General features: G+C 34.6%; 1 protein-coding gene across 1 annotated transcript; it reads right to left on the bottom strand.

Moving 5' to 3' along the window:
- Nucleotides 1-2,980: 2,980 nt before the first annotated feature.
- Nucleotides 2,981-14,211, bottom strand: LOC121415527 (arrestin domain-containing protein 1-like). The gene is made up of 7 exons (XM_041608758.1): nucleotides 13,713-14,211; nucleotides 12,252-12,362; nucleotides 7,039-7,268; nucleotides 5,758-5,943; nucleotides 5,153-5,338; nucleotides 4,764-4,950; nucleotides 2,981-4,079 (listed from the first exon to the last, which is right to left on the bottom strand). Exons 1-7 carry the CDS (start codon nucleotides 13,852-13,854, stop codon nucleotides 3,925-3,927), a joined length of 1,197 nt encoding a protein of 398 aa, XP_041464692.1. The 5' UTR covers nucleotides 13,855-14,211; the 3' UTR covers nucleotides 2,981-3,924.
- Between the last annotated feature and the right edge of the window lie 2,375 nt (nucleotides 14,212-16,586).

Raw genomic sequence — 16,586 nt, 5'->3', positions numbered from 1 at the left:
TTTAAAAAAAAAAGGTTTGGCAAGCAACAAAGAAAAAAAAATGTTCTCAAAAAGTGACCACGTGTCCCTTTTAACCCCCACTCTGTGGATCCCTTCTTAGTTATTTCCCCTCCATCTACTTTTCAACCGGTTCCAACCACAATCTTATTTTTAGGATAACGGGTATCACAGTGTCTGCAGTGGATTTAGCAACCCCTGCTAGATACAAACATTTTCATTGGAAAATTGGCGTCCGTCCAGACAGAGTGTGACCAACATGGTTGCATACCAGTAACATCCCGAATGGTGTCTCGCAAATGGAAACAGTCTGATGATGAAAGTTTAACTGATGAGTGCAAGATCCCCATTTATCCCGGTATTCCTTGAATTCAGATCAAGTCCCAAGTGTTTCTTATTAACCGTATTTATTGAAAACTTTCCAGAGGATGCCGTCAACATTCTCTCATGTTTTGCAATCAGCATGGTATCAGAGAGTATTAAACATTTATAACAGAAAGTTTTCAAGAAAATACGACACCCATCATCCCTCTCCTCGGTATTGGATCCAATTCATGTATCTCGCTAAAACGTGCCATCCTCTCTCTTTCCAACTAGACAACATCAAAATACAAATATAGACACCTTTCCCTTATTTGTTTTTGGTATGATTATGCTCCTTATTCAAGGAAATGGCTCAATGTAGTTTTTTGGCAATTTTGGAATAGGGTTAAAAAGGAACACGATGTAGATTAAATGAAACATTTAATGTTTAAGTCATTTCATTTTGTAATTTCATCTTAAAGATTCACGACTGTCAAAGATAAGTTCCAATTTACAACACTTCAAGTAATTATGCGAGCCGTTGGCTCAGAATTAGGTCATGGGTCACGAATGAAACCATGGGGTATTTGTCTTTATGTGATTTTGTTGAAACTGACATTGATTAAAAAAAAATGGGGGGATAGTACACTACAAAAACTCTGGTGTTGATTTAACACCAGCCCGGAATCTATATACGTCCACACCGAGAAGTGTTAAACAAAACCAGTTTCGTTTTGGTCTACCACCAGATAGGTGTTTATACAACACTATTTAGTAATAAAACAGCATCGGTTTGATTCCAAACTGGTGTTGCTTCAATATTTATCTGGTGCGCACATATATACATTTGCAGTGTAGTGTTAAATTATGCAACCTATTACATACTCGTGCGAATTATTGTTCGAGATAAAAAGTAGTAACGAATGATAATAACCAGATTATGTTACATCTGGGCAAATAGGTTACTGACACATTATAACAGTGTATACACTATAAATTCATCATCTACATCCATATATACCCTGACTTTAAAAATTTGCCTTCGCTCAGAATCACATATTCAATGATGTCATCATAAAACACTATGTATATACAAAATAATGTCCTGTACATAGTCACCATAAATTCGAGAATTTACAACATCCATATACATATCTATATTCTATAATTTCATTCTCTTTACTGCTATGTTACCAATGTAGTACCACAGAATGGTACCTACTTGGTCTTATTCCGCTTATCGCCTTTGCATTTATTGGCATCAAAGGTTGCCAAAAAAATAATTCAATTTCTAATATGCACTTTTATTTACTAGAGATAATAATGTCTGTCTGCTAATTTGTACCACAAAGAGCATGGAGTGTAGTCATCAACTGCAAGAGAACCCGGCGGCAGTGGGGGAAATGTGACTGCATCACATTGTTTCTGTGATGGATGTGATGGTTCTGAGCCCTGAAGACTATTGAAAAAAAAGACATGATCGAGATACCTCAACATTAGTGACCTGCGATCCAGTTTCGAAACTATATTTATACACCAGTGCACTTTGGTAAGCATCAATTCTCATTACCACGTCCCTCGGAAAGGACTACAAATATCATTCCTCTGACTCATTTATGGATTGTGATCATTACTGCTTTTTGGTAAGCTTTCTACCGACATTACCTGGACCAGGGTTAGCGTGGTTTTTTTTAATCAAATAAAATCGGATTCATTTGATTTAAATCAGATTTTTAAGAATTTGAATTGGATTTTTTTATAATTAAAAAACATTTTCTAAAAAAGTGGAAACACCAAAAATATAACCCTTATACTGAAACCATTTTCAAAATCATACATTTCACAAGTCAAATTATTATTAACTTCTATTCTATTTCATAGAGTTGATAAAATCTTTCTATTTTGAGTAAAGAAAAATAAAACTGCCACAGATAAAAAATATTGTCAATCATTTGGACATGTTTCAATGGAAGTGATTTAAATCAGTGATTCATTTTTTTTTAATCATAGTTAAAGTGGAGTAGGGGCCTAAGTGTAAACCGTTTACAGACTGCAAGATTAACCTCAGTTTATTGACATGATTTCAAATGTTTTTAGTAGATACGAAGCATTTATTCACGTTTTGATGCTTTAAAATTGATAAAATCTTTCTATTTTCTAAAGTAAAAATGTCAAATATTTGTACACGTCTCAATGCAAGTGATTTAAATCGATGATTTTTTTAAATCATAGCGATTTAAATCAAGATTTAAATCAGCATGATTTAAACAAGCCAACCCTGACCTGGTCCCTCGGAAAGGCTTATGTTTAGCTTAGCAACAAGAACCACCTATTCTGATATCCTTACTTATGCACCAGACTTGATAATTTTTTATATTTACATTACATGTTGGCAGCGATGGCATCTCAAAGCGCTTTGCATCTCGTGGAAAAGACTATATAGAAATATTACATAGGTTATGTAGATTCGAATCAGTGACAGGTCAATACGCCATCACGTGACCATAGCAGCGAGGATCGCATTTGTTATATTCTAGGTTTTGACGTCACCTCAGTGAATATGACTACGTTGTGATATAATAATATAACAGATATTGCTATCTTTTTAATGAATAACATTTCAACTCCCCCTCCGAAGCTTTATTTTTTCATTGGGAGAATATTTTCCCTCAGCGCTGCGCGCTTCGGGCTAAATATAATCCCTTGGGGAAAAATATAACTCCGTCGGGGAGAGGAAATGTTATATTCAAAATCTAAATAGGCAAAATCTGTATAATATTGACTATCATCATTATCAACAAGTACTTGTGATTTCTTATTATATTCGGGTAAAATATCCGCCACAACAGAATTTAAACCTCTTTGTATTTGATGATACTTTCTTTTGGTGTTGCACTCCATCTGGCATTTTTCGGCAATGATATAAATTTCTGGCGAAGGTGTTCTGAAGGAGTCATGTTGCAATTGGGAAGGCATTGTATTCGATGTCTTCACTCACAGTCATGTTCACGTTTAAGGATTGTTGCTAGGCAACAGAATACTGAATTTTCCAGTGCATCTTCGCTGTAATCCCTTCAGCATCTTTCCACGGCGTATGTTTTTGTCAATAGCAAACAATAGAGGAGAATCATATAGAAGCTTCCAGGAGGAGCTGCTTTGACACAAATAAAATGTAGAAAAATATAGTCTCATATTCCTCTTTCCATTTGTAATTCTATTGCGCTGGAAATGAAGCGGAAAAATCCGATCTAAAGTCATAACGAATGCATTTCGTTCGATGTACACACGCAGGTTAAATGTACTTGTTAATATTCCTTTTTCGTCACTGACGAAAAAAAAATCAAACGAAATTACACAAGGTGTGTGAAAGCTACATCTCAAGTCGCCATACTCCTCACTTTTTGTACAGATGTTGTAGAGAAGTTCAAAAAATTTTCAAACGATGCATATTGCACAACAATATCTCTTCCGATCAATAAAACTCAAAATTCATATCGATTTCAATGTTGTATTAAAATTCTCTTAAGGAGACTGGTCATTCACCGTGTAACCTTCACAAAGCTGTGCGGGAATCGTCTCTCTTTTGTTAATTCGTAAGAAATTGATTAAAAAAGGAAATAAATACTAGAATACGCCATAATGTTTCATATCTCCTTGAACCAACGGCGAAGAGGGCGTGCTACCTGAAACGACTGATAGTCTGTCTTTCTCATCTTCTGACGGTGATGTAGGTCTTAGTTGTTTTTCTTTCATCACAGTCTCATAGCTTGGTGGTAGACCTGACAGAAAGAAACAAGATGTGATTCATTTTTCTTATTTGTTTTCATTATTATTGTAAATTTATCAATACGTTTTTTCTCATAGGCCTTACTAGTATCAAGATGGCATAATATTCAAGGCCAGATAGTGTACACTCATAGAAATGCTCAACATGTACGAATTTATTTGTAAAAAAAACATTTATTTATTTTGCAACCAAAGTTCTTTTAAGCTATAACTGACAGAGAATACAGTTACTTCGTAAAACATCTTACAGTCAAAACCTTTAGTGTTATCGTTTCCCCTTCCTGTTCTCGTTTTCTTTTCACTATAATTGATATTAATCTATCATCCTAAAACATTTTAAAAGATTCTTTTACCACACTTTACTAAGTTTTTGAACATTTCATAATTTCCTGTGACTGAAAATTTTAACAGATAAACCATATCTATGATAAACATACGTGACGTCCATGCTGGTCACTCCATTTTGCGATCTTTTCCCCCGAGACTCATTTTAGTACAGGGACACTCTACAGATCATTCTTCAAAATCTTCCCTTCTAAATACCTTATTTGAAAAATCCTATTCTTTACTCTTTTCCATTTCATTTTATTGTGTATTATTATTATCAGTATTATTACCATTATTATTATCATTATTATCATCATCATCATCATCATCATCATCATTATTATTATTACCATTAGATGAGGCGGACTGTCCTTCTATATCTGTAGGTCTTGGTTGGTATGCCATAGGAAGTTGTCTCATGGAGAATGGCGGGGGTGGTGGTTGTCTCTGGAGTGCTCGATGTGCGGGAATGGTGCCGATGATGATGGGGAAGATAAGAGTAGCTACCGGCTTGCTGCCACCAAGGTAGGCTTTGATCTGAGTAATGTGGAGAATATTGATTTGAATATTTAGTTATCTAGATATCTTAAAAGCTATTGACATGTATCATGATAAAGGTCTCTTTTTGTTTGGTGTATCATTAGGGTATCTTATTGTTTATTGCTCAAGCCTATAAAGCGCTATAAAATAAAGCGTTGTCATCACTACAATCAATCGTGATTTTGTTATTTCCTTTTACCTCGAGCTCATAATCAAGAGCAATATTTGAACATCCTTGGAAGGCACATGGTGTCAAATCTCGGGGCAAGAAGATGGCTTGGTTTGAAAGGCGTCGAGGCTCACATGACACGTGACCTGACATGACTGACGTAATCATGACGTCACGGGTGGTTAGAGTACCTTCTTTAGATTTGAACGTCGTAACCTGCATGAAAAGTGGATTTGAAATTAGTTACAAGAGTCTGATATTAAAAAAAATATATAAATGATACACTCACAATTGAACATTAGTTGTTTTCCATTGCGATATCAATGTACGAACCGACACTCTACCAAAAAAAAATCATGTAGAATATTTTTAACATGTATAATTATAATCGTCATCTATATCATAATAGTGTAATGTACCTTCATCTATTTCTATGATATCTACAGATCTTTCTTTTATCATGAATTATTTTCTATAAAACAAAACAAAATCTAATCCTGTATGATTTGTTTGAATATTAATTCTTAGTTATACGTCTATTGTTGATTTTTAATGATTTTGTCAATTGTTCGGTTGAAAATGAAAAAATACGAATTGAATTTGAATTTTTGAACCACGTGGAAGGGGTCTGATACCTGAACGAGGGCTGCATGGATGTCATAGCGATCTGTACTTTCATCTTCATCTTCCACCTGTCCTGACAGGATGATAGGCTCCCCAGTCGCGTAGCCTCCCTTGTCAATGCCTACCATGACTGTGACTTGCCCGACATGGCAACAACATGACGTCAGACTTTGTGTGCTTTCCTTCATCACTGGGTCCTATCATTGAAAGAAAAAAAAATCATGATTATGATTATGATTATGCTGATTATGACTATAGTTTTACAAACGTATCATCTTCTTATGAACATTTTATATATATAAAAGCACCATTCTCATTGTAATGTTCATCATGACAATTTTGTATCGTTATAATTACGTTCATAAATATACATGCATATATATATATATATATATATATATATATATATATATATATATAAACACACACACACACATATATATATATAGAGAGAGAAACCGTTCTTTGTAAATCATTTAGCATGTTCAGAATGATGAGCCAGGTAAATGAGGAGATATTTGTTGTTCAAGAAGAAGTCCCTCGATATCTGCTCCTGATTTACTAATTTCATTTCACATGAATTATATAGTTCTTTTTTATTCGCATATTAACTGGTATAACTAACCTTATATCTCCTGTAGTATGCTAGAATACTATTAATGATAGGCATTTATATAGCGCCATCTATCTAGAAATATTCTATTCCGAGGCGCGTTGTTATTATAATTATTACCCCGGCTTTAGCTCGAGCTGCCGCTCAGCGCTCATGCATTCAAGGAATAAATCCTGCCGGGTACCCATTCACCTCACCTGGGTCGAGTGCAGCACAATGTGGATAAATTTCTTGCTGAAGGAAATTACGCCATTGCTGGGATTTGAACCCACGACCCTCTGTTTCAAAGTTAGAAGACTTATCCACTGGGCCACAACGCTCCATACTACCAACCTCTATTGACTTTCTGATATATTCCATTTCTAAATATATATTTAAAGCAGTTTAAGCTCTGTCTAAATTTTACAATTTATGTTCCTTCAAAAACTTAACAACTATGTCATCTTTTTACGTTTTTTCCATTTAGGTCAATATTTGCACCGAGAAGATCTTTCAATATAATTGCGATACGTAGTTTGAATCTCATCTGCTACAATGTTTTTGCAGTGTTAATGCAGTGTTAATACTTTGGGTTTGTTATTTTTTTAAAAATACAGAAAATGAAAAAAAACCGGGGAATAAACGAGTAAACATTACTTTGATATTGTATATATATTTTGAGCACTCCCTTAATTATTACCATGATATTCTCCACGACGTTCAGGTCTAGATCTCTTCTGATGTTGAATTGACGTTTGACCTTGTGAGCGGGTTTATCATTCAACCGATGAATCTTGACCCGGACGTTATAGCTGACCTCACCCGACTGTTTCCGGATGACGGGAGGTAGAGGAGCGTCTGGCAGTCGATACTGGAAAGGAAATCTGTGTTCACCCGGCGATAGGGTCTTTGGACTTTTCTCTCCCTGGACTAACAAAAAATAGAGGGAAAGGGGGATCTATTTCACACAACGTAAGATTCCAAGTTACTGTACGACCGGTATGGCGACGGTAAGCCAATAGCGATTATCGTTAATTTTCAATCATACCATCTGAATCTGAAATACAATTAATATATTCATTCTGAATAGCCTTAATTCTTGCCAAATGTTAAACAATTAGTAACATTTTGATTGGGAATACTGGAAAGATATTAAGTTTTGGTTTTGACAAACAAAAGAGCTTTCAGAAATATCAATTTGTACTTCGAATTCTAGATAAACACTTCATGAAAAAACCAACATCACAGAATCCTCCTACATTGTAATTACACTGTAAAAATGCTCTTTAATATGTTAAGTACGTTTTCTAAGCCTGTCATTTTAACAATTATTGTTTAAACTTTTCTCTACCAAGTTTAAACAACAAAGCAAATATAACAATGCATACCTCTAACCACGTCTTTTATTCTGCAAAGAAATAGTGATACCAATGATTTTAAATGCGAAATCTGCACAACTAACTGTCATGTTATCCCTTCAAACGATGAAGAAAAGGTAAATTTATGCACCGACATCAAAGTGAAATGAAAAAAGGCGAGATACACTGTTAGAAAAAATAAAAGAAGTTCCTGCAGCAGAGTCTCGAGACACCTGTAATCAGCAGTATCTTACTTCAATCAATCTTCAACAAACGATATCTTAACAAATCACCCCAACCCCATCCCGTTCGCTATGAATTGAGAATTGAGATACAGAATTTATTTGAGATTTTACATTTGAATTGCGTAATCTTACAGGAAATGGTATTTGATGTATGGAATCTTACAAATTTCCTTGAATAAAACACCCTTTTCCCCTTTTTAAACAGACCTGTTCTGTTAAATTGCAGAAAAATTCTTGTTTTATGAATTTACAGAATGATTATTACGCAATTCGGTAAGATTACATGTGTTCTCGAGACTCTGCTGCAGGAACTTCTTTTATTTTTTCTAACAGTGTAATCACATTTTACAATAAAGCAAAAATATCAATTGGGAGTTTAATATGACTTGTTGGTCGTTTTCACATAGACATACGCTCAACTGGGTAAACCCAATATATGATTAATTATATTAGCATGTTGATTGTACAGCCAATTGTTGTCTTAGAAGCATATTGCGAATGTTTGTTAAATATGTTTTATTGATAGATACATCAAGCCCACCTCCCATCGGGAAGAATTCATGTAAGATATTGATGAGACAGAGTCCGGGTACCATTAGTTAGGCGGCTCATGGAGGGATTGTGATACTTACACCTACACAGGGGCGGATCCAGGATTTTCCAAGGGGGGGGGGCAAATTTTTGCGGAGGAAAATTTTGACAAGCCCCCCCCCCCCCCCCAAGAAAAAAGGTTTTCAACAACAAATTAAGGGTATTTCGTACCCGAAAGAAATTGACAAGCGAAAAAAGTCTTCAATTTTTTTAATGGCATTTTTTCATTCAGTTTTTAAATTTTGTTTTTCAAGGGGGGGGCGGGCACGTGCCCCCCCCCCCACCTGTGATCCGCGCTTACACCAACACACCCCAAACAGAGGAGGCAAATTGATTAGATGCATTTACTTATTGGGTATAAGCATACATGCAGTTGTGCTAAAAAGTTAGTGAACCTCCACCACAAAATGCTTTCCTTCATGCTAAGTGCTAAATGTAAGCAAAAACGCTATAATGTGCGGTGAGCCCAAGCATTATTCAAAATTTATTGAATGTCATTTTTATCTGACTTTTCAATTAAATAGCTGAAACATGACAAGACTTTAACACTTGAAATATGTTTATTTTCTGGTGGGATTCACTAACTTTACAGCACCACTATCCCAACAAAAAAAAAACTTCATTTATATTTCTTGTCTTTTTTGTCTAAAATAGCCAACATTACCAAGGTTAATATCAAATTTTGTTTCTGTTTTTCTTTTACCAAATGATTACTTTACATATAATCATTATTGTAATATTACTGTGGAAAATTTAAACTGTATTGCTAAATTAAATACTGTTTAACAATCAACCAACTTAACTTAACTTCAGTGTATTTGATAGCAGACTGGATGAGGGTTATTTTGTATTAGCTCTTCATATTAAGGCTGTTTTTGTATACAGTAATGCGTTATTCTAAGCAGTAATACCGTCCAAAAATGATTTAATAAAATAACCATTGGAGGTTTGACTGAAGAGATTATCAAAATCCAAATGTTCAGATGAATCATTGACCTGCCATCAGCATTTATCATACGTTCCAAACCGATTTACAATTAAAAGGGTGACTGACACTCGTGTAGGAAAATAACTTGCTTTCCATTTCGTTTTTCTCTTCCCAATACCACAAGGCAATAATAAAGCCCAAAGATTTTGATACAAATCGTTAAGTATAAAATCATAGGTCATGATATAATATTAGCAAAATATTCCAGTTCCTTAATTTCAAATTCAAACTTGATTATTTCGAATCAATGAGGAAATCAATCTAGAATCTGAAGTGGATTGAAACTACATGCACGATCTTTGCGTTTGCAAATGAATTCATAGTACGTGTTAAGATCCTAATTGACATTTTCAAACTAGCCCCGAGCGTTTTAACCCAGCATTTTGTGACCGGCATCCCAATCTCTTACATAAACATAGTCGAGATTTATGCGTTGGGATGACTCCGAGAAAGGGTAGGGGTACTGTACAAAAGAGAGGGAATGTGATAAAAGGCTCTATAGATTGCCAAGAAGGCCCAAAATTGGGTTAAAAACAAAAAAGTACTTATCTTTTCCTCTCCAATATGCAGTGTATTCAAATGTGTACAATTTATTATAGAAAATGATCAAACATGATACATCCATACTGTGTCATGATCAGGGAATTATCTTACTAAACACCTCTTGCTAAAACACCTCTGTGTGCGGGGGTATAATGCGGGTGAGTTATGTTCATAGCTCTTACAGTAAAATATGCTAAATCTCTGAATAGTAATCATACTTTGTCATAATAGAATGAATTAAAAAAAAAAACGTAGTTCTGTTGAAATAACATTCATTAAAGCAAACACATTTTTTTTTATACCAGGTATGATTTGCATAATCACTCGTTACACAGTAAAACACTGTTTAAAATTTTTATACAACGCTGTTTACTATATGAACCTTAAGTAATTGTTTAAACAGTTTAAACAAGTGTTTAAATCTTAAACAACAAAGTCTAATTTTCAATATCTAATCTTCAATAAATCAAACATGATTGTTTAAACTGTTAAACAACTACTGTAAGGTTCATATAGTAAACAGCGTTGTATAAAATCTTGAACAGCGTTTTTACTGGGTAATAAGAAATTTGTACAGAAGGGAATATAAGTATTGATATTGCAGATAAGGAAACCCTTGATGAATATTATGCTTTGCATTGGAATGCCGAAGGAAACAAATTCACAAACGATACACACTGTAAAAACTGCGGTGTTAAAACTGACACCAATTGGTGTTAATAGAGGAGCACACCCTGAGGTGTTAAAATTACACCCTATAACACTAAAAAGTGTAAATGTAACAACAAAAGGTGTTGTAATAACACCTATAGGTGTAAAACTAACACCACCAATTTAACACCGGTGTAAAATAACTGGTGTGGTCCTCTATGTACACCGGTTAACATCACAGTTTTTGCTGTGCAGATACCGCGACAACACCTGGTATTTATATATGACATATTTTCCATTAAAAAAATACCGCTCACTGATTTCTATACTGATTAATCGATTTCATGATTGAAAACTTACATTACTAAAGTCTGAATCTGTAATCGTTGACCACTACCAATACCACACTGACACTAATCTAGAATATCAATAACTTTTAAACTCCATATATCTCATATACTTCTTGTAAAAGCAAACTTCATTGAACATATTCGAAATGTATCTGCAGTGATATTATGAGTGCCTGAATCATTATCATATAATAAAGATATAATTAGGGCTCAGGCGGTGGAACTGTGTTCATCCATAATTTAACGACCAAAATATCAAATCGGCTTATGCATCTAATCGGTCGTAATTATTCGATATTGATTTATATTAACTTTATCTGAATACATTTTACATACATGCATGTAAAACAAGGATGAACTAATCCTTCACCATTTTAGCCCATCTTATATCAAAATTCAGCTTTCAAAGAAATTACAGAAACAATCCTAATTCACTTGATTTTCCCCACTTCAGATACATACTTCGGCTATACTCATCTGTATTATTTTGCAGCATGAGTGGCTATTTCATAACGCTCTGATGGGTATAAGAGGCGCCGTATGCGTGGCGCCCCGGGCCCTGAATAAAACACACAGCGTCTTAGTCACGTGACACTCGAGACTTGAACAGCTTAACGAATTTTGAATGCCGCTTGCATTTCGAACGAAGAGAATAATTGATACCGTGCTCAGGCAATCACTGCTCAAACAACCTCGTAATTATTGCATCCTTGTTTGCAACGCGTGTCGGTAATTCAATCGGTAAAAGCAATACCAAAAGCTTAATTATTACGTGCCAAAACCTCCGATTAAATACCCATTCGCGCCATGTTTTGAGATTTAGAAAAGAAATTCAGAAAATGTGTTCTGTGTAAATTATACGTCTTTATTTCTTTCATCCATTTATTCAATTTCCTCCTCTCCCGATCTCGCCACCCCCCCCCCCCCCTCTCTCTTTCTCTCTCTGTGAGGGTATGTGTGCCTGAGTTTGCCTGTTTATCTTTCTGTCTCCCAGTATTATTGCTATGTTATCAGTATATCATTAATTAGAATCAAGATGTTAATTCCATATACTTTAAGTCCATGTAATGTTGTATATTCATTGTATTGATCCCTTACAACTATATATTATAAACTTTACTCGTAAAATGAAGACCCAAAAAGGCTTTTAATAGAATACATGCATGCATACAGAATATACAAGTTACCTTCACCGTATAATATCCAACTATCTTTGAAGAAGTATTCCGTCGAAGAAAAGGACTTGTCATCTTTGGTCCAGTGGGTTACCGATTTCCCTTTGATCTTGATGTCAATATCTAGTAAAGAAGTAAATTAATTACAAGATAAATTTGATGCAAATTAATATAATAATTCTAGTGAAAAATAATCCTGACTTTTGTTAGGTTTCAATTAACTCATGAAAAACAAATAATAGGGAAATAGCGATTAAATATTTGCTTACTACTGTAACACTCTAAAAACTTCAATATGAAATCAACTTATGAAAGGTTGGAGGAGTGACAATCTTTTCTAAATGTTGCATTTACCACTTTAAATGGTTCGACCCAACATTTAAATTATTGAATTCAGCTTTATACAAGGTTGGATATAACATTTAGAAATGACTGTCACTCCCCCAACCTTTTAATTGTTGACTCATCATTTTCAGGTTTTAGACTGTACTATTACCCGAAACATTTGCATTGATTTTGTTTATATTGATAAACTTTGTTTATCTTTCATCAGAGCAGCAGATAGCCTGACCTAGTTGGGGTGTCATAATGTCCCTTGTAATTTACGAATAACTTTACTCTAAGTCTTAACTTAATGATATCAATATAGTTATGATTTTAATGTGATTGAAGGTCATTTAAAATCACATCAGGTCGGTGTTTCATAAAGCTGTAAGATAAGAGCGACTTTAAGAACGACTGATGGTCTTTTCTCGTGGTATATGGTATTTTAAGCGCGTAGAAAAGATCACCATGTAGTTCTTAAGGTCGCTCTTAACTTACGAACAGCTTTATGAAACGCCCCCTGATTAAATTGAACCATGTGCTATACAATTTCGTATGCTTATCATCAACTAGAATAGATACTAAGTATAATATTTTCCGTTGTGATAAAGAGTAAAATAGTTTAACACATCAAGAATCATTTTGGCACCTCATCATACTATAGCCCTACATAATTATTTCAGTATATAGTTATCAGTCATGCATAACTTTATGTATGTGAAATAAAAAGAAACATTTCTAAAGTAATATCTGAAACAGCAAGGAAGGATAAAAAAACTCATAATGCTAGAAAACACTGGGGCATTATTTTACGAACCTATTTTGTGTATGTTGCAATACTGAGATTTTGTAAAGTATAAACTGTTATATGTAGCAAATATCAATTGGAATATGTTGCCTATTATCAACGTAAACTTCTTTCAATCGAATGATGTGACCCTTTTTCGTAAAAAATAGACTGTCATCATAGTACTTTATGATAGGTGTTAACTATTAATAAACGATTTTTTATACCCCTCTTTCTTGACTTTGATTCGTTTATTGATTGATGAGGGTTGACACCTGTATAAGAAACACCTGACAGTGAATGCAGGCATAAGAAATCAGTTCAAGATCCTAAGTATCTTACAGGAAGGCAGGCCTACTTACCCGAAAAGCTTTTCTTATGCTGCAACACAACCCGGACGTATCCTTGCATGACATCACCCGGTCTGAAATCCTCCTCGTCATCGTCCGCGAAAACGATGTCCAAGATGTCCACTCTTAAAGAGTATGGGGTGGGAAGCGCCATTTTCGTTCGAAGAAGAAAGCGCCAATATCAAAATCACCCGTGGGTTTGCGTGTGTGCATAAATGTTACCAAGTGTAAACACCGCCGTTCCAGTATACATTATGCGTGCATTAGGTATATCCGTGGCGCTCTTGCAGTTAATGCGCCAAATAAAAAGGTAACCGGTCATCCATTCGACTGTCAGTCGCGGCCGGAGTCGACAGCCTCGTGCAAAAAGTCATTGCCTGTTTCGAGAGAAAGCGTGCACACAAAAATCTACACATAAAATACTATAACAGTGCTTTATTCGTCCTCTCCGAATTTCGGAAGCTTTTAGCGATGCGATACACGAGTACACACTCACACGATGGGCGCACAGAGCCCACATAGCAGGTGGAATAAGGGAAAGGGTTTGCGAATGGGACCTCGTGTCAAATTTATGCGATGGCCGAGCGCGCTCATTTTCTCCTCGGTGTCTTTAAAATGATCTCGGTGAGTGATTGATGGTGGTAAAATGCCCGCTGGAGATTCAAGGATGTTAATGTATAGAAGAGTCGCAGAACATGAGAGGCTCGATACTTTAATATCTACTCAAGATGAATGGCGGTAACCATGGTGATTTCAGACATGGGCATTAGTTTCTCTTTCATGATCAGCGTACAAGTCACATAAAATAAAAAGAAATATAACACATCATCGTCTTTTTAATATAAATTGTGGATTATTTCTCTGAAGGTTAATTAGAGCAAACAAACAAGATAACCAGGTTCATAATAACAGGATTGCTTTGATTCGCCTTTTCAACTATTTTACTTCCGGTTTCTCGTCATATCCTACTCTCCATTAGTTTCAAATTCTTGTAAAATCTTGCATTTTAACTATCATCCATCAAGATTTATATTCTCTTCTTCATCTCCTTTTTTCTCTTCTTTGCCGTTTCCGCGTTTAACATGTTTAAATACATATGGCCGTATGCACGGGGGAGGGGGGCTCGGAAATGAATTTAACCCCCCCCCCCCCCCGAAAATGTAAAACTTTGATATTTTTTTTATTTACCAAAAACGTGCACGAGATCCAATAATTTTACTTGAGAAATACAAAAGCGCTCCCATGACCAGCTCGGTTGCTACACTTTCTTTCCTTCCGTCTTCTCCCCTCTTCCCCCTTCCCTTTCTCTCAATTCTCCCCCTCAGTCTCTCGCCCTCTCTCTCTCTCTTTCTATTACCACTAGCCCCCCCCCCCCCCTCACCAGTCGTTTGTGTCTCTAAAATACACAAATCTAATAATACGTGGTCTATGATCACTTTAATTGTGAGCTAACTTTCAACACAATGTAAAGAATATCAACATTTTTTTGGCATGAGTAGCTGTATGATGGAATTGTACATTACAATTCAAAATTTTTCATGAACCATATACATAGTTGGATTAGTTTTTCGTTCCACTACCAATTTTTTCAATATTAGTAAATACAATCATCAACATTTGGAATATAAATTTTCATCTCCTAATGAAAAGTTTTTAAATATTTATCGTTAATTTATCATAAATGGCGATAAAATCGTGTCTAGATGTGACAGTATAAACATACAAAATTCAGTGGCAGAGCAGAAAAGAAACCAGAATTGTTTTTTTATCTTAAACTAGAAAAGTGTGTTGGCATAAAGCCCTATGAATACTTAAAGGTCAAGTCCATGAATAAATAGAGAAATATCAAACCAGCATAACGCTGAAATTTTCGGATGTAAAATAAGAAAGTTATGGCATTTTAAAATTTCACTTATTTTTCACAAAACAGTGATATGCACAACTCAGTGTCGTGCGAATGAGCCAGTCGATGATGTTTATGACTCACTTTTTGTTTATTTTTTGAACTATACAATATTTTATTTTTATTTTTTGAACTATACAATATTTTATTTTTACAGATTTGACAACAAGGACCAAGTTGACCGAACCATGTAATATTAAATCATGCCAATTCCGCATGTTCAGGAAGGAATTAATCATTGTTTCAGTTAACAATGAGGAGAAATAAGAATATTTCATGTAATAAAATGCAAAAGAAATAGAGAGTGGATGACGTCATCAGTCTCCTCATTTGCATACCGACCAGGATGTGCATATATAACTGTTTTGAGAAATTAAGCGAAACTCGAAAATGTTTACATCCGATTTTGATGAAGTTTTCAGTGTTATGCTTGTTGGATTGTTCTGTTCTTACTCAAATCAACTTTTTGTTGTGGTGTATTTGTCCTTGAAGGCATGTGACATCACCCAAAAATTATATTCCACAAGTATTAATATACTTGCTCACAAATGATTTAACTAAAAAAACAATAAAATAATGTTTTTCAACCTTAACTATACAAATTGCTCACTATTCTAACTCTTAGATTACATTTTTAGTGTAATTTGCATGACAACGAAATTTAGCATATTGGCTGTATATATACGTGCAACTCCGGTACTAGGAATCGTAATGACATAGTTACGAGAAGCGGTAACAGTGCAATTATACGATCTATATAAACGAGCTTTCATTTGTTTTAATGACATTCCCCTTCATGTGAGTTTTATTTCAAAAATAATATATATTTTGTTCATTTAATGTTTATAATTCAATATCAATAAAATTTCCAAATACATATAGGGTTTATATATATATATATATATATATATATTACATTTCAGTTTACATATTTACATTGTGCTTTAAAAGAAATGAGAATAGACTCGATAAAGGAAATTATT

The sequence above is a fragment of the Lytechinus variegatus genome, chromosome 5 (assembly GCF_018143015.1).
Source record: "Lytechinus variegatus isolate NC3 chromosome 5, Lvar_3.0, whole genome shotgun sequence".
Taxonomy (NCBI): domain Eukaryota; kingdom Metazoa; phylum Echinodermata; class Echinoidea; order Temnopleuroida; family Toxopneustidae; genus Lytechinus; species Lytechinus variegatus.
The sequence above is the reverse complement of the archived record's forward strand: the minus strand, read 5'-3'. Positions and strand labels throughout refer to the sequence as shown.